Source organism: Camelus dromedarius, chromosome 6 (assembly GCF_036321535.1).
Source record: "Camelus dromedarius isolate mCamDro1 chromosome 6, mCamDro1.pat, whole genome shotgun sequence".
Lineage (NCBI taxonomy): Eukaryota > Metazoa > Chordata > Mammalia > Artiodactyla > Camelidae > Camelus > Camelus dromedarius.
The window spans coordinates 15,106,560-15,133,462 of record NC_087441.1 but is presented as its reverse complement, the minus strand read 5'-3'; the positions used below and the strand labels follow the sequence as shown (position 1 = coordinate 15,133,462).

Genomic DNA, 26,903 nt, shown 5'->3' with positions numbered 1-26,903 from the left:
AAGAGTGAGGGAGAGAGAAGGCATAGATGGACGGAGTGAGAATTGGAGATCAACGCAGAACTGGAGCTTAGTGTGTGTGTATATATGTGTGTGTGTGTGTGTACAAAAAGCTCTCATAAGAATCCTCTGACCAGCTGTTACTGCCCCTCATGTTTAGACAGGAGGGGCGAAGGAGAATAAGGAGGACTGAGGTAAGTGAGAAACACTTAGCGATCTGTTGATCTGTTGCTATCCAAAAAAAAGATTTTTCAAAACTTTGTCTTATAACTGCAAATGAAAATCTTCCCTTTACTCTTACCCTACAGTTCTGTCCTATCTATAGAGTTTCCTAGCAAGCGCAGGACTCAGTCTCCTAGTGCTTGTTCTGACTAGTGCTACCAAATAGCCAAAAGACTTTCATCAGCATAGTGAGGTGATGTGTAATTAAAATTTGGTTGGAAAGGCCAATGAGGATCTTATCAAATATACATCTTATTAGAGATCTCTCACTACCTTATAAGATTTGGATAAAAGAAGTCAATGAAAGGCGAGCTGAGTAAGATCTGAGCTAACCTGATGGAGAACACTGCGAAGTTCAGACTCTGGTCATTGTGGGAAGGCTGACTCTTCCAAAACTTTGTGCATCCTGGGTCATTTTCCTATTGTGCTTCTGAATAATGATTCCTCCTCAAGACATGTAATTATAAGCTCAGGCTAAGTAAAGCACCAGGAAGTCTCCTGGAACTGAGAAACTCTCCAAATAATGGTTGATGATTGTGTTCATTTTCATCATTGACTCTGGGTGTTGGCCTTTCTTACTGGACTCAGAGATGACCTAGCTCAGTTTCCTTTTTTATGTTATTTATTTTATTTTATTTTATTTTATTTTGGGTGTAGGTAATTAGGTTTTTATTTATTTATTTATACAGAGGTACTGGGGATTAAACCCAGGACCTTGTGCATGCTAAGCACGCACTCTACCACTGAGCTATACCCTCTCTCCTCCTCAATTTTCTTTTTCAAATCAACCTTTCTCTTCCTCCAGATTATAAACACATTAGCCATTCCCACTAAAATGCCTGTTTGCTTCCTGCAAGATCAACTACCACGTGGGCTCCGCCGTCCCATGAGGCGTGGCTGCTCTAGGCCCAGCTGTTGACCATGGGTGGAGAAATATGTGAGGAACAATGACAAGGTTTCTGGCCTTCAGCCCAAAACAATGCAGCAAAAGCACAGCAACTGATTATCCTGCGGACCCTCCTGCCTCCGCCTCTTTCCAGCGGCATGACCTTGAGCCAGAGTCTTGCTCTGCCTCAGTTTCTTCATCTATTACATGGCTCTTCCACTGAGGGGTTAATGAGAGGCTTAAATACAATTCTATGTTTCAGTGCTTAGTTTAGTGCTCAGCACACTTCAGTCCTCACTAAATGGAGCTGTTACTATAAAAATATGCCACAAGGGATCAGGCTCAGCTGAAACTGTCCCGATCTCTTGACAAATCAGTTAACTAATGATGTAAACGTATCCTGGTTCTTTTCACTTGTGCTTGAATGGCATACTGTCACTTTTGATAGAGCTGGTTATGTGCTCTCCCCACCCATCCCCAACCACAGAGAAGAATATGCAGGGAAGAGAGTTTTGTTGTGATGAACCAGGAGTAGCTTTAAAGCAGTGGACCCAGTTACCTAATCATAATCAAAGGGAAACATATAAACCCATCATGCCATCATTTTTTAAAATCTTCACAAAATTCTACTGCCTTGATATGAATAACCCATTAGAGCAAGTCCACTCTGTCCATTAAATAGATTAATATTTTGCATCTAATTTATCTTGAAGACTAGGGTAAGAAGTTATCTTGTTCTCAGTTAAAAATTCAGTAGGTACTTTCCTGGGGGGGGTGGCTTTGTGGTTAGCGAATTACACTTGCTGTACATTATTTTTAGGAAAACAGTGTTTCAACCTTAAAGAGCTCTGAGGCCTGCAATAGAGGAGATCCCAAATTACTTCTTTACAAAGATCAGTGCTCCTCTACTCTTCTGAGTCTTCCTCCAAAACTTCCTCTATCAGTGCTCCTCTTTACAAAGATCAGTGCTCCTCTACTCTTCTGAGTCTTCCTCCAAAACATGGTAGGGCCACCTTCTGCTTAAGTTCCAGGCACGCTTAAGCCCCTCCCCTTTCATAAAATGTAAATCCAAGTCCTCTTCTCTTTGCTGTTACAATGTTTATGACTATATACCAGACCAGCACATAAAATAACTAATTCCAGTATTTATCAATACACTGGGGCTAATATTTACTAGAACAAACAAGATATATGGAAGATTGTGGAAGGAAATGCAGTTTACTGATTTCTCGAAATCAGGGGTTCTTAACAGACCCATAATACTGAAGATATTCATGTATGTGCTTCCATGTACCCTCCTGTCTTCCTGAACACAAGCTTTAGTTGAGTTTTCAGAAGAGTTAAGAACCTCTGCTCTAGATTGACTGAAGTATATTCCCTGATCAGGCCAGAGTTGAGAACCTGACATGTGTCATTTTCCTCTGGCACTCAGGACACTCGTGGCTGAATTGACTCTAAGGATATTATTAAAATGTTGCTAATTCCATTACAGTTTTTTCTTTTGAAAATTCATAGAAGGTATTTCTCTATGGTTTATAACAAGGGATAGAGGTGAATAGATTGTTTTACATGAAGACTAATATATATGTTAAATTCTTTGTTAGCTGCTAGGAAGTTTAGGGTCAAACTCTAAACCCACCTCCTCCACAAGTAGTTAGGACTTTACAACATATGTTTTGTGTTACTCAATATTGGAGTCTGAGGGATGAATAAATAATACCCATTTTCCCCTGCCTGGGTTCTAAGCTAATTGAGAAATGGATACTGGAGACAGACAGCTGGAGATCCAAATGTCAGCTTTATTACTGATTTGAGCCCATGGGAGAATGCAGCTGGGGTGTGAGGAGAAATGGACTGGTAACATTCCATCCAGAGTTGGACAGACTTGCCCACCAAGTCACAGGCGGGGCTGGAAGCCCTCACCCTCTTCTACAGGGGGATGTGAAGTCTCTGCAGAAGAGAGAGCACCTCAGCCCTTTATCCTAATGCAAAATCAGGAAAACCCTCCGGCCCTGGTACCTGGTCTACCTCCACGATGATAGAGGGGCTGGGGCAAGGGGCAGGAGTATGACTCCAGGGAGATCCTTCCACATGGGGAGGGGCAGCCATTACCCCCAGTGCTGATCTTTCTCCTTTTTTCTTTCCTACCCTCATTCTCCCTTTGCCCCATTTCCTTAACTATTTAGCTAATTGCAGCTTATTTACTTTTGTAAATAATTTTACGTTCTTTTTGGAATGGATGGGTCAAATAATTTAACTAGAGTTTATTTTAAAATCACAGGAATCCTAATATTTTCTTAGCATGAAATAACAAAACTCCACACAATTTAGAATGATTCAAGAGGAAGGGATCATAGGAGTCTGAAAATGAGTGAATTCTTTTCCCGAGCCTCTCAGTGTTTAAAGCTCTTCGTTCTTGGTCTGTCTTTAATACCAGCTTTTAAAACTCTGTCTTTTAAAACCTCAAAGGGATATTTATACTCAAAGCCTATTAACATGTCTCGCCTCAGTTTAGCCGTAGTTAATACCTGTAAAGAAGACAGATACTATAAAATGTTCTATCACAAACCCACTTTAGAAGACACTATGCCAAGTTCTTTAACAAAAATTCTAGACCTGATCCCAAAGTGTATTAAGCCTTTTAAGAGACTCAGTTTGGAAAACAATACTCTTATTTCAATGAGGCCATTACTACTTGGATAATTTTTTTTAATTCCTTCTTTAGAATTGCTATTGGAGGCTTCAGAAAGTATTTCAAATATACTCAAACATGACAAGTCTTTGTCCTGTTGAGGGAATCTGATTTTGGAAACAGCCATTTGGAGCTATATTAAATAAATAATGTACCTACTCATAACTGGTGACAAAAGTTTTAGTTAAAAGTTACATGATTAAAGAATCATGGGAAAACTTAATGATTGTGGGTGTGGCAATGATTTCTTAAACGTAACACCAAAAGTACAGGTAACACAAGAGAAAATAGATAAGTTGGTGTTCATTAAAATTAAATAATTTTGTGCATCAAAGAAAACTATCAACAGAGCAAAAAGACAACTTACAGACTGGGAGACAATATATGCACACCATATACCTGATATATATGCATAATATCCAGAATATATAAAGAACTCTTACAATTCAAGAACAAAAAATTAAACAATCCAATTCAAAATTAGGCAATGGACTTGCATACACATTTCTCAAAAAAGCATATACAAATGGCCAACAAACACATGAAAAGATGCTCTGTATTATTAACCTTCAGTGAAATGAAAATAAACCACGAGATACCACTTCACATTTACTAGGATATCCATAATTTTTTGAAAATGGAAAATAACAGTTGTAGAGGAGGATTTGTAAAAATTGGGACCTTCAGACATTGCTGGTAGGAATATAGAGTGGTTCAGCCACTAAGGAAAACAGTTTAAAAAAGTTAAGCATAGAATTACCATGTGAATCAGCAATTCCATTCCTAGGTAGAATCCCCAAAAGAGTTGAAAACAAGGATCTAAAGACTTTTATACAGTCATAGCAGCACTATTTACAATAGCCAAAATGTAGAAGAAATCCAGGTATCCTTCAATGGATAAGCGGATAAACAAATTTGGCACATCCATACAAGGAAATATTATTTAGCCATAAAAATTAATGAAGTACTGATACATGTCACAAAGTAAATGAACCTTGAAAACATTATATAAATGAAAAAAGCCAGACATAAAAGGGCAAATATAGTGTGATGCCACTTACATGAGGTACCTTGGAAATTCATAGAAAGTAGATTAGAGGTTACCTGGGGAAGGGTGGGAAGAGGAGGGGTATAAGGGAGTTACTGTTTAATGGGTACAGAGGTTCTGTTTGGAGAGATGAAAGAATTTTGGAAATAGCAGTGATAATTGTACAATATTGTGAATGTAATTAATGCCACCAAAATGTACACTTCCAAATAGTTAAAATTTTGCCATATAAATATATATAACATTTTTCTGTTATTAAGCACTAATATAAAATTAAGCAAATTTTAGTTATATATTTTACCACAATAAAAAAAATCATTCAGTATTTACAGCAGTTACAGTTGTATTTAGGGAATTCAACAGTCCTGCCTTTACTTTTCTTGACAAATGCCTTGCTGAAATAGTGAAATGCAGTGGCATTTGTGTCAAATTAAACTTTCAGTCATAGATGTCAGTATTTTAAAATACAAAACCAAGATGGCCAGAAAGGGGTAAGACAGCTTTTTTTCTGTGCTTTCTTCTGAAATAAAACATGAAAAGCAGGTAGATTTTGCTGTTCAAAAGAATGTATAACTAACTTATAGCTAGCAATTGAATTGTGGTCCAAACATAGTTCAACATCCCTTGAAAGGGATGTTAGCTAGATTAGGTTTAGTCAACTGGTGTTGGTATTGACACCTGGAATATGGTGAAATCTTCCCAGATGTTGGGAAGCCATTTTCCCCTTCTAGTCCTTGGATGTTAAAGTTCTTTCCTTAGGAGCTGCCAGTATTATGCCGGTGATACGGGACCTCCCCATCACCCCCTCGCAGCTGTGGCTGTTACAGACCGTGGCTCACGGGCAACCCCGCCTCTCTTCCAGAGCATAGGAAACTTGGAAACATGACTGTGACCGTGAAGAAGACTGTTCCCTCCCCCGAGGCCGTGCAGATTCTCTACCAGCGAATGAGATACGAGTACGAGTTCTACCACTACGTCAAGGAGCAGTTCCACCTGCTGAAGCGCAAGTTCGGACTGAAGTCTCGCGTCAGCCGTCCCGCCCTGAGACCCCAGTTCTTTATTCCGACTCCACTGGAAACCGAGGAGCCGATGGATGACGAGGAACAGGACGACGAGAAGTGGCTGGAAGATATTTATAAGAGGTGATACCAGCGCTGGGTTGCCTCCAATGGCTTAATCGCCCTTTTCCAGAAAGTTTTTTTGTTTAGGGAAAAAAAAATCCTAAGGGACTAAATTAATGCTCGGCTGCATTAAAAAGAACAAAACCATTCCCACATGTTGGGGTCATTGGGAGATGCCCGGTTTTGCGGGTTTTATTTGTTTTAATTCTGTTCTGTGTTTTTCTGGCTCCTCGGGTCCTTCCCAGGTACACTAGATGGCTCTACCACAAGGCATCTCATCTTTAAACAGCTTTTCTTCCCCTAGTATAAGAAGAGAAGGGGGAGAAATACAGCCTATGGCCCAATAACTTATCATTTGTAAAATGACTAGTAAAGATATTACCTCAGTGGTAGGAAACATCCAGACTTGTATATTTCAGTAGAAACACAAAACCACTTCAGAGACCAGGGCATATACTCTAGAAGGATCTAAGAGGAGATGGTAAGACAGATGAGGACATCAGAAAAGCGAATGTCCCTGGAAAAGTGGTTTCTGCCCACACGGGCAGAAACCTGCCTCTGGTCCATCTCAGGGGACACTTTCACCAAGAGCAGCATACTTCTCATCTCTGAAAGAACAAGTCGGCTTGTGCCATATCTTTAGCCAGTCCAGAGCCTTGAGTGCCTTTCAAGGTCAAAGTGCATGGCAGGCTCCTTTGAGATACTCCATTTCCAAGCACCATCCTGACAGATTTCAAAGCAGCAGAGCAGGGAGAAGAATTTATTGGCTGTGTAAGGAAGAGTATGGGTGAGACAGAGCAACTCTGGAGGTCATGTGGCATAGGGAAATGGCGGTGCCCTTTGCACCCAATATGAAACACGTGTCTTACCCACACTGCTTGAACTGGAAACCCAGGAACCAGTTTAACTCTGATATTTGACTGCTGTGGCATAAGTTCTAAGCCTGACCACAGACAGTGTATGATCTGTCAGGCACACTGCTGGCCAGCTGGGTCACATAGTGGCTGATATCTTTCACCGTTTAGTCCCTTAAGAGGTACCTGTTTTTGGTAAAAAGGGGTATTGAGTTCTGTGCAGGAAGCTGTGAAACCACAGTCCCATTTACTATGGAATCAGCTCACTCCTGAGAACCCTGACTAGGACATCGGGAAGAGAAGCAAGAGCTTCTGGGTAGGAGACTGCTTGCCCAGCTTTATAAATTGCTGTCTGCCCCCTAAGTGACCTGAGTAGAAGCTGGGCAGTTCCATGGCTCCACAGTATCTCCCATCCCACTCCCATCACCTGCCACCTCTCCATGATGCCTTGGGTCAATCCTTAGAAAACCTGTTTCTTTGGATTCTGAAATGTTTTCATCTTTGACAGCCCTGCCCCCAGCCCACCCCCCACAAAATACATATACTCCTGGGTGGACAGTATACAGCCAGCTGAGAAGTAGGGGTGCAGGTGGTGGTGGCAGGCAGGATGTTTGTGACAAATTTTGTCTCCTTTGTGTTTTTTCTCCTAGAGCCAGCCCTTCGAGGGCGCTAGCAAAGTGTGAGTTGGGAATACTTAATAGTAAATAAGACTCTGACTTTACACATGCTATACATTTTCTACTTTTCAGAAACCAACAAATCTCTCTAGGATTTTTCCTTCGTTCACTAAAATTGGACGGTAGCCAAGATATAAAGCAAGTCATTTGGAACCTGTCGAGTATGCACTAAAGCTACTTTATCATGAGGGGTATTGAGAAGGCTCCACCCCCCAGGAGTCCAGTGAAGGCTGGGACTGTGGAGGCACAAAGTCCAGCATCTGGCCACTTGTGAGCCTCCTTCCTGCCTCAGAGACCTGGGGTAGGGAAGTGAGTAAGGGGAATGTTCTTAGAAGAGGAAGTATCCTTTGTCCTGTTTAGAGAAGCCAGGGCCCTACCTCTAGACTTACTTTAAAAATCAACGTGGAGAACAACTGTCATATTCAAAATAAGAGCAGGAGCGGCTGCCCTCTGCATTGTGAGTCACTTCTATGAAATCACATATAAAGAGTGATTGTTAGTTTACACACTGTGCAATCTCACCATCTGAAAATAAAATTGGCTTAGTGTTCTCTGATGTTGTCAGAACATCAGGACAATTGGTCATGTGGGAAAAAAAAAGCATCCTTTTAGTGCAAGTTCCGTGAGCCCTGCTAGCTGTGTGTTCAAAGGCATTTATTGCCAGTAGTGATCATTACAACATCACAACGAAAGATGCGGACTGATTTATTTACAGGGCCTTAGTGTGATTGTGTCCCAACAAACAGCCTCTGGATCCTAAAAGTCAAGGCACTTCATCAGTTTATTCAGGACACATGACAACATTTCTTTGGCCCTGAGCCCAACATGGTTTGTACTTCATGAAATATATTGTACATTTTACATAGTTTAATTTAAAAAATACATTTTAAGCTGGTTGATCTTTGACTGCCTTATTTATTATAACCTTTCAGCACATTCCAAGGTTTTAGTTACTCAGGAAGGAGTTAATTAAAATGATTTTATTTTGGTCTGATGGATGTTTTTTAAATGGAAAATTATTATTATGAACCTTCAGCCTACTTTTCTTGAGTGCTGTCAAAGTGCTTGTAAATCATTTTTTTTTAAGAAGAAAGAAAAAAATGTGTTTGACATCGATGGAAATTCAAAAATGTATATGGAACTGAAACATTAGCTTAGCTAAAATAAAAGCAATCTGTGTTTGAGATGAAGTGTTCCTTAACTTATTCATTACCTAAGTAAATAAATGTATATAAATAAGTGGGAATTTTTTCCATTCTGTTGATAGCTGGAAATAAACGTGCCTGCAGTTCCTCACAGCCCCCTCAAGCTTCTTAGTTGGCCAAGCTTTTTCCTGAAGATGTGATTTTTGGAAAGATGTATTTTTAAAAGTCTAGAAACTCTTATTCTTGTAATGAGATGACACAAAACAGCTGCTGGCTTTGTTGCTATGGGCACTGGTTGGTTAGGTGTCAGGATGCTTCATCAGAATCCTCAACCACAATAGTGGGTATCTACGCTGGCCACCTGCAGTAACGTGGGAAAGTAAGGCTGTGCTGTCCCACGTCTCTTGGCATGTACTCTGATCTTTTTCTCAGACATGTAGAACCTCCAAAGCTGGATGATCCTAATCTCCCAAGGGAGCAAGTTCTGATCCAGAAATGCTCTTCCTGAGAAATTTCACTGCTGCATCAGATGGGACTTATGGAGTGGGGGTTGGGGGCGTGAAATCCCCATGCTTTCTAGATCCTGGAAATCCAGTCCAACTCCATGTGACTGTTTTGTAGAAGAAAAGAACCCGAATCTTGGTACTAAGTGAAAGAAAAACTCATTTTGATGGTAACACGTTTCACTTCAAATAAGAATCCTAGAGTCTTAAACAGCAAAGTGATAAGTGATTACCTTTCTTTATCATTTAATTTGTTTGCTTGTAACCCAGTCACGGGATGTTTGACTCCGCGTGAACTTTAAAGGCAAAAGTACTAAACAAAACCAGGACTCTGCCCACTCCGGAGCTGCTTGTGTGGTCTGAAGTTCTTTATAAATGTGCTGCTACCTGCGGCCTTATCCAGTGAGCTATTTGGCCTTAAATGAATTTTATACGTAATGGCAGGATTCTTTAAAAGGCAAAATGATGATTCACAGCCATTCAGGAAGATAGTTCTGTGGGTCAAAATTGTGAAACTCCCTTCAAGTAAAAATAAAGAGGATTTATTTAACTAAAATGATTTACTTCCATCTGCTGACAAAGAAGTTGACTTTTTAAAAAGTATTTTGAATATCCTGCAAAAGGAAAGTCTATGTTAAGCTGAAACCAGTATGAAAATTCTGTTAGGAAAAACACATAGGACTTCTTTCACAGCCCAGAAAAGTCATTGTGCTGTAACCCAGTGCATTCGTTGTCTAGAGCTGTCGTAACTGAGTTCCACGACAGAGTGGCTTAAACAGCAAATTTATTTTCTCACAATTCTGGAGGCTAGAAGTCTGCGAGCAAGGTGTCAGCAGCTTGGTTTCTTCTGAAGCCTCTCTCCTTGGCACGCACAAGACTGTCTTCTCCCTGTGTCTCCACATGGTCTTCCTTCCACGTAAGGTCACATCTGTGCCCACTTTTCCCCTTTTTGTAAGGACCCCAGTCATACTGGATTAAGGCCCACCCTGGAGACCTCAGTTTAATTTGCTCACCTCTGTAAAGGCCCTGTCTCCAGGTATAATCACATTCTGAGGTTAGGGCATCAGCACATGAATTTCGTGGGGACATAATTCAGCCCGTAACACCCAGATTACAGCAGAAAAGTTAGAGCAGATGAACCAAACTCCAACTAGGAGCGAAGGAAGCCTAAAGGCACAGACCCCTAGAGCTGCAGTGGGGCTCAGCAGTCGTCTGGTCCATCCCCTCATTTTACAGATGAGGAAACTGAGGTCCAGATGGGAGATGCGAATACATCACAGGCTCACGTTTTCCACTGAGGGTTTGATTAACTTTTGAGTATCTACCAAATTAAAACTATAAAATGATGATAAAGCCGGAGTCTATCTACTGACCTAGAGTCTGGAATGGAAATGATGAGGCACACTCCACCATACCCAGTACCACCTGCCCCCTGGAGGCAGTGCAGGGAGGTGCACTCTGCGGCTCTCCCAGGGGCTGGGAGTGGCGGCTCCTCTTCCACAGAGGGAGGCACTATTGATTTTCAATCACGTAAGTCCTCAGAGACTGGGGTCAAGATAAACATTCTAGATTTTTCTCTCTACTCCAAGGACACAGAGGTTCTTGTTTCTGGATAAAGAGACTTGGACCACATTTGCCCATTTCAGATTATAGAGTTTTGTTTTCCTTAAAGGCAAAATGAAGACTCATGTCCCACTTACTGTAAGGCATTTCAGATGGACCCATCTCAAAAAATAAAATCAAATGAAGCTCATAAAACTAGTTGAAGTTGAGTGTAGACATGCCCCTGGAAAAGCAGAACTAGAGGATAACCAGGCCCTGATCATTCGCAGGCCTCCTCACTCACTCACTGCTCCACTCACTTGAGAATTCCTTTCTGCCTAGGGCAGGCTTGGCTCGGAGCTCCGGTGCTGCAGATTCCCAGGGAACACCCAGGCCCACAGATGTTCATGGGTCACAGAATTGTGAACTGACCACTTGTGCATTTTGGATTTCAACTTGTAAACATGGGGATTCCCTTAAAAAAAAAAAAAGACAGAAAGAAAGAAAGAGAGGGAAAAAAAGGAAGGGAAGAAAAATCACCATGCAAAGGAAAAATGTGAGCTAAGTTTTTCCTTTTGGAATCTTGGCGTGTGGGTGTAGCTATCTTCAATCTGGCTTTCGCCAGACAGTGTATGCTTTGAGCAGGCATGGAGCAATCTGCCTTCCACTGCACTGCCAGAACATTCAGGCTTGACCTGTAACACGCCTCTTATTCCAGTTCTGAGCAGGGACAGCCGGGAGGATGGGCTGCGCCAGACACAGCACGCTGGCTGCCTGGGGCAACTCGGAGAAGAGGTGAAAACCAGGAAGCAGAGCGTCAACTGACTAGGGCAAGGGCTGCGAACCAGCAAAGTTCCCTAGTTCAAGTCCCAGCTGGTCTATTTCACTGGGCATTTGAGTAAATCACTTGACCTCCCCGTGTGTGATGTCAACCCAGCTGGAAAGCATTAGGAAGAAATAGGACGTCCCCTGAAAAGCAAGAGCTGCTTCTGGGATGAGCCTTGTCCCACCAGCCACAACCATGTGCTAGGAGACTGAGCCACAGTCCTTCTGGGGCTGACCAAGGTTTTCTCCACAAGATGCTGTGTCCCCAGCAAAAGAGAATAGAATTACACATAAGTCCAGGTCCATTGATGCCCCCAGTCCCTCCTGTCTCCAAGTGTTTTTGACCAGCATACCTGAGTTGATGGAAAGCAGCGCTTCTGAAATGTGAACGGAGCTGATAAGAGAGGTTCATTCTACTGGATGTGAGTCAGTGTTGTATCCTGTGCTGTTATCCATACAAACCACGCTGTGGATTTCCAATTTTCCCCACATGGAAGTTTGTCTAGATGTGAGTTATAGGATTTATCTTTAACTCACAGCTTATACTAAATACAAGCTTCGTCTAACTCCTTTAACATAGCCTGTGTGTCTGTGATCCTGTTACCAATAAGGAGCTTAAACCATCTTTGTGAATTAGTACAGGTTGTACACAAGGAAAAGTTTCAGTGAAAGTTGAAAGCCTGATAGGATGGAGTCCTGCACTTTCTGGAGTCGTGTTTCTCATTCTCAGAAGTGGCATCACTGCTGTGATGCTGTGGGAGAAATCTGGTAATGATTTTGTGGGCTGGTGGTGTGTTCAGCATGGCCGATCCTTCTGACCCCACTATAGGACCGCCATGAGATGAGACTTTAATATGTTGCATTACTGATATTTCATATACGATAGAGAGTTATGACACTAACCACAGACTTCCTTACAGCCACCCTGTTTGCTGCTTATATCAAATTTACTGCTTTCTTTCCTCCTTTGGCACACTCTCCTATTTGTTCTCCATCTTTGATTGAAAGTTAATGAAATTCTAGTCCAGTGCCTGTTCCCAAAGGATAATTCATGAACCAGGTGTGTGAGATAGCATGGCAAAAAAAACAAAAAAACAAAAAAAAACAAAAAACCATCGTGTGAATTTGGGAGATACTGAAGTTCAAAGACTAACGTCACACAGTACAGTGGTATTTTAAGAGCATGCTAAGGGCCTCAAGGAATATGGAGTTTAAAAAAAATCAATTTATTTTGTCAAACCCTACATTTCTCAAAACTATTTGCCATGAAACTCTTATGAAGACCCATTAATAGCCTGTGGAGCTAGTGTTCTGGAGATGATGCTTTGAAAAGCATTGCTTTAATGTAAGTCATTTCCCCCGCGTTGGAAGAGTGCTTTCCCTCTGCTGTGGTTCGTGTTTTGGTCTTCCAAGGGCCCATACATCCTGCTTGAGAAGAATATATTTGATTAACATTTTGTCAAACAGGAGATGAAGGCAAATAACATATTTAGTAAAATAATTAACAAGGAGCCATCTTTTAATTTTGTTTATTCTCCCTAATTTCATTCGCATCCCTCATGAGAAAGTCTTTTTCAGGTACAACGTTTTGTGCTTTTTAATATGATTTGGATACCTCAGATCAGTTCAGTATTTCCATGACGACTGATGCTCAGATCAAATCGGGTAAAAGACACATGACCCATTTCTACCCTGATCTGCGGTTGGCTTTTCACTAGGAAGGAAGAGAGTGGCCAAAGAGAGATCTCAAGCTGTTCAGATAAGGTTGGTGTTTGGAGACAAGAATACTTGGCTCTTGAATTTGAGCTCGGCTTTTACACACTGGGGTACCTGTTTTGTTCAGTACGCTAGGGGGAGCCGTCTCCACAACAATTTACTCAAGAAATCCCAAGGTCTTTCTAAACCTAACCTTCCTCCCATACCTGCTTATTTTCCGTCAGTGCTTTCGAGCAGTATGGGCCAGAAGGAAGTCATGGTTAAGGTATTTGAAACACATCACACACACCATCAGTTGATCAACAGGTTATCATCTCTCCCAGGCTGTGTAACCTGCTTGAGTTTTGTTACTTTTAGAAAATTACCATAGTATTTTTTAAATTGCTCTTTATCAGATAGTCCTTCCTGAGTGTGCTATATAATTACAACATGATTGAAATTCTTATTCGATGATCAAGAGGTGAGTCATGTGATGACTTGATGATCACGATAACCCTCATGCAATCCCACGCCTGCAGCTATAAAGGTAAGTAGAAAGTAGTGCAATGAAACAAACAAGGACATAGGAAGAAGTCAAGGATGCCCTATTGCCCTGTCATCAAGGCAGCCTGAACCAGAAGAAGATTCGGATAACTCTCAATTCACATTCCTTTAACCTACAAAAACTTACTGGGACCCATAGGGGCTAAATGTGGAGGAGGAGAGAGATCAGTGAAGACCTGAATAAAAGGTTTCATGTGGGATTGTCACTACACCTCTGGAGACAGTGGAATATGTAGAATCTAGCAGGGCAGATCTAAAACACAAAGATCACTCTGCTCTTTCAGCAGATCTGCAAGAAGGGTACTGTACCCTGTTTGTATAATAGGAAATAAAGGCCCCATTGAAGTTAAATAATGAGCTCGCGGGAGCACAACAAGTGTCAGGGCCAGGATGCATATCCAAAAAGGCAAGATAAAAGATAAGACTGAGACTGACTGCCAAGAATTTGGGAAGAAATCTGTATTTTACTCTAAGGGCAAAGAGAAGCTCTTGGGTGTTTCAGAAAAGGAAAGTAACATGAGGTAATAATTTTTCCATTTCTGAGTTAATTAGCAGGTGAACTGGTTATTCTCACTTTGACCTCTCCCCCACCCCACATTCACTGCCCTTCTTCGCAGACTCTCTCTCCCGAGATGCTGATCCTTGTGAACTCTATCACCTGGGCTCTTCGTCTGCTGTCTCTCTGGTGGATTTGGCCAGTGGGTGGCATGTAGGAAACAGGGACCATCTGAATGGAATTCTGACTCTGACTATATAATGGGGGAAGAAATGCAAAAACTCTGTCATCTGGTGTGTGCAGGGGGGGGTGGGCTGGAGAAGAAGGACAGAACCTAGAACTTTAAATTGGTTCCATGACTGATTTCAATCAAAATAGTGTCCTGCACTAAAGTGCTCAGTAAATATCTGCTGAGTTGAATGCACCAAAAGGAGCTAAAATATAGCATTAACTTAAATACTTCCAGCTTGGGTAGAGATGTAAGTCACAGAAATGAGATGATGAGGTAAAAGAGCTGACTTAGTAAGTAGAGTCCAGTTTGAGATGTGTGGCTGTGTTGATTTCAACGTGTTTGCTCACCCTTCCTCTATTTCATTATCCTTAGAGGCAGGATACCCTCTTTATCCCAATGAACGTTACATCAGCCCCCTCAGCCCTCAGTGTGGCCACAAGCAGCTAGGTCTGGGCCCCAAATCCCACCAGTCTACACCTGAGTGCTATACAAATCTAACCATTTTCTAGATGTGCCATGATGTGAAAAAAGGTTGGAAAGCCCAGTTCTAATTTACTATACCCAAAATACACATGGTTTTTTTGTTTTGATTTTTTTTTCCCCATAAAACAAGTTTTTCTTTCCAGGTCCTGCGATTCTTTTTCTTTTACACTAATCAGTGTTTGACTTCTGGGTAAACATATACAGACAGAAGAGCACTGATTCACCATCAATAAGGGGAACTGTTTAATTTTTCTAGCAAAGGTGATGGATTAGAAACCTGTCCAACTTAGACTGCTTCGGACCAATTTGGGTGGAGAACACAACAAAACGAACTGACAACTTGAACAGACTGGCCAACGTTTATCCCAAGAAAAACAAGAATCAGACATTCATTACCATTCTCATGCTGAAAATCATTAACCTGTGACTCTAGAGTCTCCTTTTTAATGAAATGACTAAAAGGAAAAAAATTTCCATAATCATTAATGTTATTTAGTATTGAGCAAGCTAAACCCTGATCAGTAGCCAATCTTAATATTCATTCCCAAAGAGGGTTTTATGTATATTACTTGACAATGAAATATATACATGCTAAAATTAAAAAATATTCAATTAATATTTTAGAATTCATAAATTAAACATACAAAGGGTAGTTCATTTGATTGGATAGTTTAGGAGTCAGAGAATTTTATTTCAACTGAACATACTGTTTTGCACATTTGTGTAGCTCCATATCATGTTTACAAATGCTTTCACATATGTTATATTAACCCTGTGGGTAGACAACTGTATGGATGAGGCAACTGAAACTCAGAGAGGAAAATTGACTTACATGAGGTCACACAGTAGCTGAACTGATTCTAGAACCCTCTGATGCCTTGTCTGTTGCTTTTTTATCTAAATTATGCCTCCATAGCCAGTGTATAGGAAATAATTTTCTTTTTTCTTCGTGCATTAGGTACGCTTACCACATCATGACTTCAGGGTCTCCCTGAGGGTGGATTGCAGTGCAGCATTTGAACTCTTGGCCTGAGAGTTTGATTAAACATAACAGAAACAGCTGCTCCTCATTTGGGGCATTTTTTGAAGCTCTTATTCCAGAACAAGCATTTTTCACAGGGAGATTCTACCAGAATAAGACCTATATTTTATCTGGTTTGATCTTTACTACATTCTACCTATCACTTATAAGCAAATTTTAGTTTCAAGGAAATAAAGAGAAAACTGGCAGTATGACTGGATGAAGGCGTAAACTTGGTTGGGTGGAAATCTAATCTCCCTTCTCCCATCCTTGTATATTAGTATCTAAGTCTTGGAGGAAGTTGGTAAGAATGAGGAAATGGGAGGCGGGGGCAGAAGGAAAAGCTCAGGAATCAGGCTTCCCAGCCTCCCCACACTTCCCCCTCCCTTCCCTAAGAGACTCCCCTTCATTTCACCCCTGGATTTCCAGGCACTTAATCCCTGTGATGGTCAGGTGAGATAGGAGAGACTGGTGTTTTAGTTGTAACTTGCACTGGGGTGGTTGTTAGCAAATCCAAGCCTCTAGCTATTTTCCTGACTCTCGCCAGAACACTCGCTTGAAACCCAGGAGCACCAGGAGCACCAGGAGGGCAGAGGCAAGTTGCTGCTGGCTTCCTCTCCTACCCAGAGACTCAGATCCAGCTCATGTCCTCAGAGCTCAGAGACGACAGATATTTGCCCGTCTATTATGCCCTCTCTTCTTGTCTTCTCTTTCTTTTCTTAAAATAGCATAGATGAAAAATACTGTTCAAGGTTAAAATGATTCTACTTTATCACCCCGAATATGCCTCCATGCTCCAGTGAATTGACAAGATTTATGGTATGTTGTGCAAGTGAACGCAAATCATAGAGGAATCTGATTTGGGGATGGGGAAGGACTTTAAACATGAGCACCATGGGAGAAATCACAAAGACAAAAGTATTAGTATCTCTGAGGCTAAAAAAAGAGCCACAATTAAAAAGTAAACATTGAGATTTACAAATGTTAGCCACTATATATAAAAATAGAGTTTAAAAAAGCTTCTTTTGTATAGCACAGGGAACTATGCTCAATATCTTATAATAACCTTTAATGGAAAAATATATGAAAACGAATATGTGTATGTACATGCATGACTGGGACATTGTGCTGTACACCAGAGATGGACACATTGTAATTGACTGTACTTCAATAAAAATAAACAAACAAAAATGAGATTTTTTTTAAGTAAACAACAACTGGGTGGGGGTGATATTTGCAGCAAAAATGGCAGATGAAAGTTTGAAACTGCTATAGAAAGAGCTTACATAAATCAGTAAAAAGAGCAAAACGTGTGCCAAGGATGTATTGGTTCTCAGAACTTAGCTTCACAAAAAGCTAAAAACATGAAAAAAAATTTCATCCTCATAAATAATCCAAGAAATTTGACTTGAAGCAATGTGACACCACTGTTGATACTTCAGTGACAAGCAAAATGTAAAACTAAAACTTTAAGACATAAAAGTGAGCTAATGTCCAGGACAAGCAGAGAGTATGGTGAAGCACTCACTCTCACTGATAGGAATAAAATTGATACATTTCTGAAAAGTAACCTAGTAATTCATACCAAAACCTATAATACAGTCAACACTGAGATCCTAACAGTTTGGAAGCCCTGCTGAAAGTGCTGATTTCATAGATAAAGCATCAATTCCAAAACCTAGAATCATCCAGAGACATCAGGGAAGTGACTCAAAGTCGTGATCTAAAATACTGTGATAACAATATCTCTCAGCCTCCAAGAAATGTGAGCATAGCTTTTATCTGAATTAGAGTATGTAGGTTACAGGATGTTGAATAAAAAAATATTCAAGGGGGAAGGGATAAATTGGGTGTTTGGGATTAGCAGATACAAAACTACTATATACAGAATAGATAAACAACAATTTCCTACTATCTGTATTCAATAGCCTGTAATAACCTATAATGGAAAAGAATATGAAAAATAATACATTAGTTTCATTATCTTATAGGCAGTCTGGATGTGAACTCAAAACTCTTTCCCACTGGCTGTGTAATTCTAACCAGGCTCCGCGGGTGGAATTGGCTCTATCGTGGCCTGTTTACCACATTGTCCTGGGCAGGCCATTTCTAAAGTTAACAGAAACACACATTTGCCAATAGAGAATACAATTTCCCACACTTTCAGGAGGAATACAGATAGGACTGGATTTGTTAGAGCTTTTTGCTCAGATGAGTTATATTTTAATTAAGAAAGTTGTTCTAAAATTTCACTATGTCAGGTATTCCTAGAATAATTAAGCCATGCTGCAGTATTTTTAACTACTTTTAGCACAGGTAAAGATTTGCTGAAATGGAATTGTCTATGGAGAGCACATGGCCTCACGTAAAGCAACTACTCTTGTAGAGCGTCGCTGCCAACTTGCTAAGATTCTTCTCTTTAGCAGAGCTCAGATATTTTCAGGTTGCCAAATTAATGCAGGGGTTATTTTTAAGCTCATTGAATTAGAAAACATATTTATCTTTCATCCACTTGTAAATTTGTTATCCCAAGCATCACATTCATAAATGAGAGAAGAGACTTGTAATTTTTATGGTTATAACCAGGGTTTGAACAATTCTGTTATTGTCTGTTTCTACAGAGAGCCAAGAAGACAAGTTCTGTCTCCTAAATGAACAGAATGATCTAAGGATCTGAACTAGTCATCCTGGTTTGTCTCTGCTTTTTGAACCTCCTCTGTCCTGCACAGAGCCAGAAACCCCAAGCCAGCCACTTTCTGTGTTAAAAAATATTGTTGATTTCATTTCTCTCACAACTTGGGTCAAATTTTATTCCTGAGTACTGATAAATATACTTTTGTTAATTGTGTGGGTTTGTTGGTTTCAGGTGCCAGAAGCCCAGCGCTAACCAGTTCAGACAAAAAGGAAATCTGTTATAAGAGTAAAAGGTATAAAATCAAAGGAAAAATTGAAAAACAAAAATGCAGGAAGGACTAGGGTACAGGTGGACTCCAGGGCAACTGGAACCAGGAACTGTCTGGTGTCTCTCTGTCTCCTTCTCATTACAGGTCAGCAGGAAATGTGTCCTCCTCCCCTCTTCAAAGCTCCCAGACCTCACTCACAGCTTCTGTCACCACAGAGAAACTGGCTTCTTCTTAGAGTTCATAAAAATCTTGGGAAAAGACACTGACTGGTTTAACTGAGTCAGGCCCCCCAACCCACAAACCGATGAGAAGTGCAGGAGAAAGGTTCTCATGGTGTAGATCACATGGTCCCAGAGACTGCTAAATATTGTGAATGAAGCAGCCACCAAAAGGAGTGTCCTCTTTTTAGATTTGCTTTTGAAAGCACAGTATAGTATTTCTATAATTAGTCACAAGAAACAGCTACTTTTGTGAAAATAAACTATTGAAAATATCATTTTTAAGTTAGGAAAATATAACAAAATTCAGAGAAGAAAATTAAAATCAACCACAATCTCATCACCCAAATACTTACATACTGGTGCATACCTTTCCAGTCTTTTCTCTATACGTATATTCTTTCCTATGTGTAGCATATCATTGAGGTTGTGTCAAATGCACGATTCTACATTATGCTGTTCACTCACATGTAAAAAGAATACTCTTAATAACATTTTATACTTATAAATCCCTTTAGACAGGGCATCTATAATATGTCAGAAGATCCATGAACGTCTTGAATTTATATGCAAAATCTTACAAGCTTATTGGTGTGTATTTCTCTTGGGAAGGGGTCCGAATTTTTGCCAGATTCTCTAAGCGGTCTGTGACCAAGAAAAAGGTTAAGAGCTATGGCATTCAAGTTTTCAAAGCATTTCTGCATAAATTACAATAGACTCAGAGCTGCTGCATATTTAATATTTTATTTGCAACTAGTCTCAAGTGACATATAGGTTCATGACATGTGACACACTGTAACATGTGAATACATGAGTTTGAATCACAAATGTTCAAGCCAGACCTTTTGCTTGTGGGTGAGCCTCGCTGGTGTCCAGCATCTTGGTTCAGCAAAGCGGCCTTATCCTCACACAATAAGTAACTCTTGTGAATGTTACAATGGTTTGCTTTTATAAACCGTGAAGGTTAGCAGTTGAAGGAGGCTGGCAGGTGCGGGGAGGGGAGCAGTGTGCTTTGGAGATGAGATTATGAGAGAGAATTAGGGATCTGAGGAGCTTGAGTTTGGTGAATTACAGAGGCATGGATAGAACTGGCTGAACCATTTTTGCCTAAAATTACCTGAATTACTAGGGCTCCCAGAGTCTGACAGAGCTTAGAGCAGTGACTTCAGGGCAAGTGCATTTGGATAATTCAAAACTAAAAGCCAAATTTTTTAGGCAAATTATTAAGGTTGTCTATATAAATTAAATAGTCAACTATTATTCAAGTCTCCTCTTCGTGGTGAATTGTTACAACTTCAATGGATTTAACCCTCTTTGATTCTGCTCTGGTTAAGTTACTCGATGGTGGCAAGCTTTCCTTTTCGCTTAGTGCAGCCCCGCTCTCTCCTACCTCATAGAAATCATGTTCTCTGTTTTAAGCACACACTTTTATCTTAATCTTTGTTTGCCAACTCAGTTGTGGTATTTCGCTGGGATACCCTTTCACTCTCAACAAGAACCACATACACATTTAAACTTGCCCTGCGTCTGCCCTTCTGTGTTAGCCCAGGCTGAGAGTAAACAAGCCCGAGGGGCCACGTGTGGTACATTCTCAGGGGGAGCCAGCTCTCCACCTGCTTCCTGTCATCATGGCTGCTGCTTAAAGTGCCCCTGTCAACCTCAAAAATATAATAGCCAGTTAATTTACCAGCAAAAGCAAGTTTATTCAAGAAGAGCTAGGAGAACTATGTTAACTAGGGCAGAGCATCCCCAACTCCAGAGAACAAGCAAGGGGAACTTGCTTTTATAGGGAAAGGGGAGGAGTTACAAGGGGCTGATATAACCAAAGAGTCCATTGGAGGAAGCTGGAAATCCAAAGTATGGAGGTTCCTCATTGGTTGGACTACTGAGTCTCTGATTGGCTGGGCTGTCACCTGGCGGAGAGAACCTCCCTATCACTTCTTCTCCCTGCTGGGAGGTAAAGTAAGCAACACCTTCCTACTGGAGATGCAGGTGTCCATCTCTTCCTGTTTGGAGTAACTAATGGTACATGGTAGGGTTTGACAGCTCACCCCAAAGGCCTGTTCCAACTCCAATTTTAGTTGAGATTTAATTCATTCCACACCTCCATTTAATGCCTCCAGTCATTCACATCCATTCTCTGATTTGCCCTATTGATAGGTGTTCGTCACAGTCATTTTTCTCAGAAATATCAAGATCCATTACTCAATTATAAAATTCTTTTAAGTTTCTCAAGGTTAAACTCACACTGTTTCTTATTTTTTAATTCCCATTTAGCACATATGAAGCAGAATTTAGAGTTTACCTTGATGAGTGAAAAAGGTATTAATCAAATAGATTCTTTACTACACAGAAAGCAACTAGACTGAACAGCTGAGAAAATCCAGTGGAGACAGCTGGGAATTATTGGGCCCAAATTATTTTCCAACTCCTCATAACTCCAACCTGATTTTCAGAGTCTCTCCTGGCCTCATTTCTCATTTTTTCAATGGTACAATTTCCCTGTCTCCTCACTGGGATGTTAAGAATAATCCTGAAATCCTACTGGTAAAATGCTTGAGTCTTTCCAAAGAAAATGACCCAATATCAAAAAAGAGCACAGGGCTAAAATAACTCTCAGTTCCACTCAGAATATATAATGAATAAACTTGCCCTTTCCCCATTACTGAGTTAAGGAATTACTCTATGCAGTGATCTGGATTTTAGTAAGGCAAATCCACTTGAAAAATAGTTGCCAGTGATTAATTTTTTAAGACAGCCTTCAAAATGTCACTTCATTCCATTTCTATAAATTTAATTGCCTATTTTCCATCAAGCTAATTATTTGCTTCTGTTTTCTTTCTTTATTAATTGATAATACTTCCAGACCTAATATTGATGCCTTACAAAATAGCCTTCTATTTAATAACAACCCCCAGGACATATTAGCATGTCATAAAAACCAGTCACATCTTCACCCAACAAATGGACGTTAAATGCAATCCAAATTCTCCAGCCAAAATTTTACATGTAAATGTTGCTACTGGGCTGTGGGTTCCTGATCCCCAGGCCTGTTACACTTCCTTTTTTTTTTTTTTGTTCAGCACCCAAATTATTTATCCAATTTTGATTGTATAATAGCAATAAAATATAATTTTCCTGGGAAAGTTGTTACAGATGGAAATGTTCATTTATTCATTTGTTCAACATATTCTTATGAAGGCCTTACTGTGTGAACATATACTTATGAAGGCCCTACTATTTGCCAGGCACGGGACTAAAGCTGAAGACTTAGCAGTGACCAAGATAAAGTGTCTGATTTCAAGAAGCTAATGTTCCAGAGGAAAAGGTAATGAATTTCCATTTTTATTTCTGGATTCCATTTCTTTCCTGGATAAAGCAAACAAATAAAGAAAATTTGATAGTGATAAATAATATAAAGAAAACAAAACAGGGTGAATGACAAAAAAAAATCATTGGATTAGGGTAGGCTTTAGATAGTTAACTAACTAGTTTGTTTACACAATTCTTAAAACTTCAGGATAAATTTTTAGTAAACTGTTTCAGAAATCAAAAAGAAGAGTCTTTTTCAAAGTTGTTTTTATTTAGAATTTTAATCACTAATTTCTGACAACCCGAGCAACAGAGTCCCTTTTCTCTCTTTTGAAGATTGAGGCAAATGATCTAGAAATGTAATTGCATGGATGTTAACAACCAGAGCAGCTACTAAAGAATGTGTGATCACTTTCTTACTAAGACGCCAGGAAAAGAAAGACCTAAATACCATTCTGTGTTACTGCTTCACTTCAATAAACCCAAATCAGGGGGAAGACATAGCTAGATAAGGTGAAACATGCAGCGCTAGGCTACTTCCTTACAAGTCTCATTTCACCCTGTCCTGGGAATCCATATATTTCCTAAGTGGGAAAATGGATGCAAGAAGTGAAAAAAAAAAAACAAAGAATAAAGCAAGGCAAGTTTGATCACAATTGATGCTTTAATTCACTACAGTAAATGGTTTCTTCTAGACAGACGTCTTTTTATCAAAATTTAAATGGCAAAAATATATCAAAATAATGTTCTCCTCAAGAGGAAAAAGAAAAACCACAGAGCCAGAGTTATCACTGGTCCTGATTTGGAAAACAATGGATTCTAAATTCTTAAACACTTTATCAAGCATTTTCTTTTGGGCTTTTGGGAAAATCTAGTCTCAGGTGATGCTTATAATTCACAAGAGTGAGTTAATTTGTTTGGATGAAAACTGGACTCATTAGTTACAGAAACAAGAAATGAGCAGTATAATACACGCATACGAGAGCACACAACACACAGAGCACACACGCACACACTCAGATGACCCTTTGCACTTCGGCTTATTTCACTATATTAACGTCAGGGATCACTATAGTTTTAAGGGATTGTCTTCTGGCTTCTGCTCTGATCATATTTCTCTACCTGTCACATCTGCACCACATTTCCTGCTGTAGTCAGATAACCAGTCTAAAGTCACCAAAGATAAAACTTACAGCCCACAAACAAAGCCAGATGATTCCAGAGGGCCAACTAAAGCAACATTTGCTTAGGTGCCTGGCTCCCTCCCCAGTGCTCATGGCTCAGCTTTCAGCTTAGGAGAAACCTTCTGGGAGCTGGACCTGACCCTCGAGAAAGTACTCTTCCCTGGCACTCACTGCTCTATATAATAAATGCCCCTCTCACCATTATCTGACCCTCTAGGCCACACCCTCTATCAGGGCAGGGACCTAGCCCCTCTTGTTCACTGCTGGGTCTGCATCACCTAACACAGCACTTGGAATGAATGAGTGAACAAATGAATGAATGAGTGCACTATTCCTTTTCCTCTGAGCAAAGGAAGGTGAGGAAGATGTGGTGAGAAAGAGGAAGATGAAATAAATAGGAGAGATTGAGAGGGAAAGAAAGAGACAGTAATGTTACCGCTTGGAAACCATCACCAGGGTTCAGCCAGGACTGGAAGGTCCCTGGTCCGCTTCTAAGGGATGCTCCATGGGTATTTTATTTAAATATTTAAAACATATAAAAAGAAAAAAATTGAAGAGAGAAAATTATTCAGTATGGGAATCTGACTCTGAAAGAACCAAGCAGGTAGGTCTAATAAATCAGGCTTTTCCTCTGCTCCATGGTGTGTGGAATGATTTACTACAGCCATAAAGCAAACTAACGGACTTTGAGCTGAGAGACACTCTGGAGGCCTGGAGCTGGGATGGCGCAGACAGGGCTGTGTTTGAAGACGTGGCTCTGAGGCTGAGGGGGTGGACGACTCACAGTCCACGGGTGACGGAGTTCAAAGGGAGAGAGGCGTCACCAGCAGCTCTGTCCACGGCTGATTAACACCACGGAATGTGAAGTCAGCAAGGGAAGGTTGCAGATCAAACTGCAGATTTTCTCAATCAGTCCCCAGTTGGCAGTGCTTCGTTCAAGTGCAAGAGGGCCATCACACAATTCCATACTGTTTGTAAAAATCATGAGCACGCTTGAAATAGAAAAAAATATGCTCAGGCTTTCCCCTGCAATGAAAATAACCGTGCATAAAACTAAATAAGAGAGGCTTCAGGGGAATATTAACTGATTTGCACATTCTGTCATTTTGAGAAACAAGACATACAGAGACTCTAGGGAGGAAACATGGAAATCTGAAAGGAACAAGAGACTGCAGCTTAGAGAAGAGATGACCTTCCACTAAAATGCCCCGAGTATTTATGCCCTACTGACAGTTTATCGTCAAACTTGAACCCAACGTCCTGTGTCAGCAAATCCTAAGTCAAATATTTCAGCACATTACCTAGGCCATGGACTTGGCCCTGGATTCTAGAGCTGTGCTATTCTTCAACTATGATGAGTTACTTTGTATAAAATAGAGGTCCCAGACTTTCGGAATTTACAGAACAAGAAAAAAAAAAAAGAATAGAAATATGGATCCAAAATAGGATTGTCAGGGTGGTTTTTTGGTGGAGTTTAAAAAAAAAAAAAAAGAGGCGAAAGAGAAGGAGAAGAAATGGAGGAAGAAGAGGAGCAGCAAGGGGGAGGGGGAGAAGAGGAGAGGGGGGAGAGAAGGGGACGGGGAGAGAAGGGGAGGGGGAGAGAAGGGGAGGGGAGAGGAGGGGAGGGGAGAGGAAGGGAGGGGAGAGGAGGGGAAGGGGAGATGAGGGGGAGGGGAGAGGAGGGGAAGGGGAGAGGGAGGGAGAGAGGGAGAGAAGTCTGGGAAGAGGAGAAGAGAGGTACTATCTACCATCACCATGATTTTGAGAAACGAATGAAGAGTTTAACATCAAAACAAAGCCAAAAACCAACTAAGAACATAATCTCCAAATTAAAAAGATGTGAATTCATGTTTATGAACAAAGTCACTTGTTTTTATTTTCTCACAGGCAGGCTTTGGGAAACCAACGAATGGAATAGGGTGGGGTTTTGCAGTAATACAGGTTCAAATCCCGACTCTACCAGCTACTAACTAGGACAGGCGGCTTCAGGTCCCCCAGACAAGCTCTCTCTTCTGTGAGGCAGGGACACTCACTTAAGGGCAATGCTGAGAAGGGAATGAATCTGGCACATTAGGGCTTAATAAATAATACTGCTCTTATCCTTGGGCCCATCCTGCTGGCCCTCCTTTATCTCTAAGTGTGATTACCTGTAAGTGTGGCGGTTTGGCCAAGGATGGAGAGGAAAGGTCGCTCTGATGCTCCGCCTCTCCTCTCTGGGATCCTGTCCTCTTCCCTCTTAGGGAGTTAAACTTGACCTCACCTGACTAAGGACGGCACCTGAAGAGACAAGCTAAGTGGGAGGGGCCTCCGGGTCCCGCCCATCCCGGAATTCTCCTGCGCCAGCGCTGGAAGCCTGCTCCGGCTGCTAGGAAACCCATCATTTTGATTTAGAATAAAATTGATTTGTTTGTCGACCGTAAAGACAGATGGAGTAAGTGTTGCCAAAAAATAGAGGATTTGGCCGGGACTGGTTGTTACATCCTGTAGAGCTTTTTAGCTACAAGATTTATATCAGAAAGGAAGATAGGGCTGTAGAATGTGAGAGTTGAGTGTGATCCCAGCCCTCCCAACTTCGCTCCTGTGGACAAACAACATGCAGATTTTAAAGAGAAAAGCTAGGGCTCTCGATCTGAGATGTTCCGGACAAAATGATTTCACCTCCTCACCGGGATATTCTGAAATGCTCTTCTCTGTGCTGATTGGCTCAGAATTAGAACTAAACTCTGTAGCGACCTCATTTGAGAGACTAGGGCGCTGAGAACCAAGGCCCTTCCCCGGGAACCGCGAGGAAAGCCGTCGGGAGAGCTGCTCTCAGCTGCGTCTTTATTGTTCCTCTCTTCGCGCCTCTGTTTCCAAACAGGAATGGAAAACTAATGCCAGCCGATTGTCTCTGACAAGACGGAGGCAAAGATCAAAGAACACGTGTGAGAAAGTGCCCAGCACTAGGGCAATATGGTGTCGTTGTGGTCATAGTAATATTAATGGAATTTCAGCTTCGTTCTTTCTGTAAAGGCCTGAAGCTAAAAATGAAAACACAATAAATAAAATCCATGCCTGTCTCGGTCTACAAGACCTCATGGAAACTCGGCTATCAGCCACGGCTTAACCCAGATGCTGGTGAGGGTCTCCTGCCTCTTGCCACGCCAGGGCTCCAGCCTGGGCTCCAGCACCACCACGCATTCCAGCTCTGCAGCCCTTGGGGCCTCGGGACTCTCTATAGGATTCTTGTGTTTTCCACATCTCCTCATGGCCTCTTCTCCCCTGCGTTCCTGCTTCCTTGTGT

At 41.0% G+C, this 26,903-nt stretch overlaps 1 protein-coding gene and 1 long non-coding RNA gene across 4 annotated transcripts in view; one reads left to right on the top strand and one right to left on the bottom strand.

Annotated features, from left to right (window-relative positions):
- Positions 1-8,681, top strand: part of UST (uronyl 2-sulfotransferase) — a 271,245-nt gene extending 262,564 nt beyond the window's left edge. Inside the window, exons 8-9 of one of the 2 annotated variants that reach the window (XM_064486595.1) lie at positions 5,708-5,987; positions 7,570-8,681. In XM_064486595.1, coding sequence (XP_064342665.1) covers positions 5,708-5,987; positions 7,570-7,669 — 380 coding nt within the window. In that variant the 3' untranslated portion in view covers positions 7,670-8,681. Of the gene's footprint in view, positions 1-5,707 lie in introns of both variants that reach the window. The other variant, XM_010993983.3, reaches the window with a different exon arrangement.
- The window catches only part of LOC135321475 (uncharacterized), a 40,928-nt gene that overhangs the window by 3,092 nt on the left and 10,933 nt on the right, over positions 1-26,903 (bottom strand). The gene's annotated exons all lie outside the window — the stretch shown is intronic.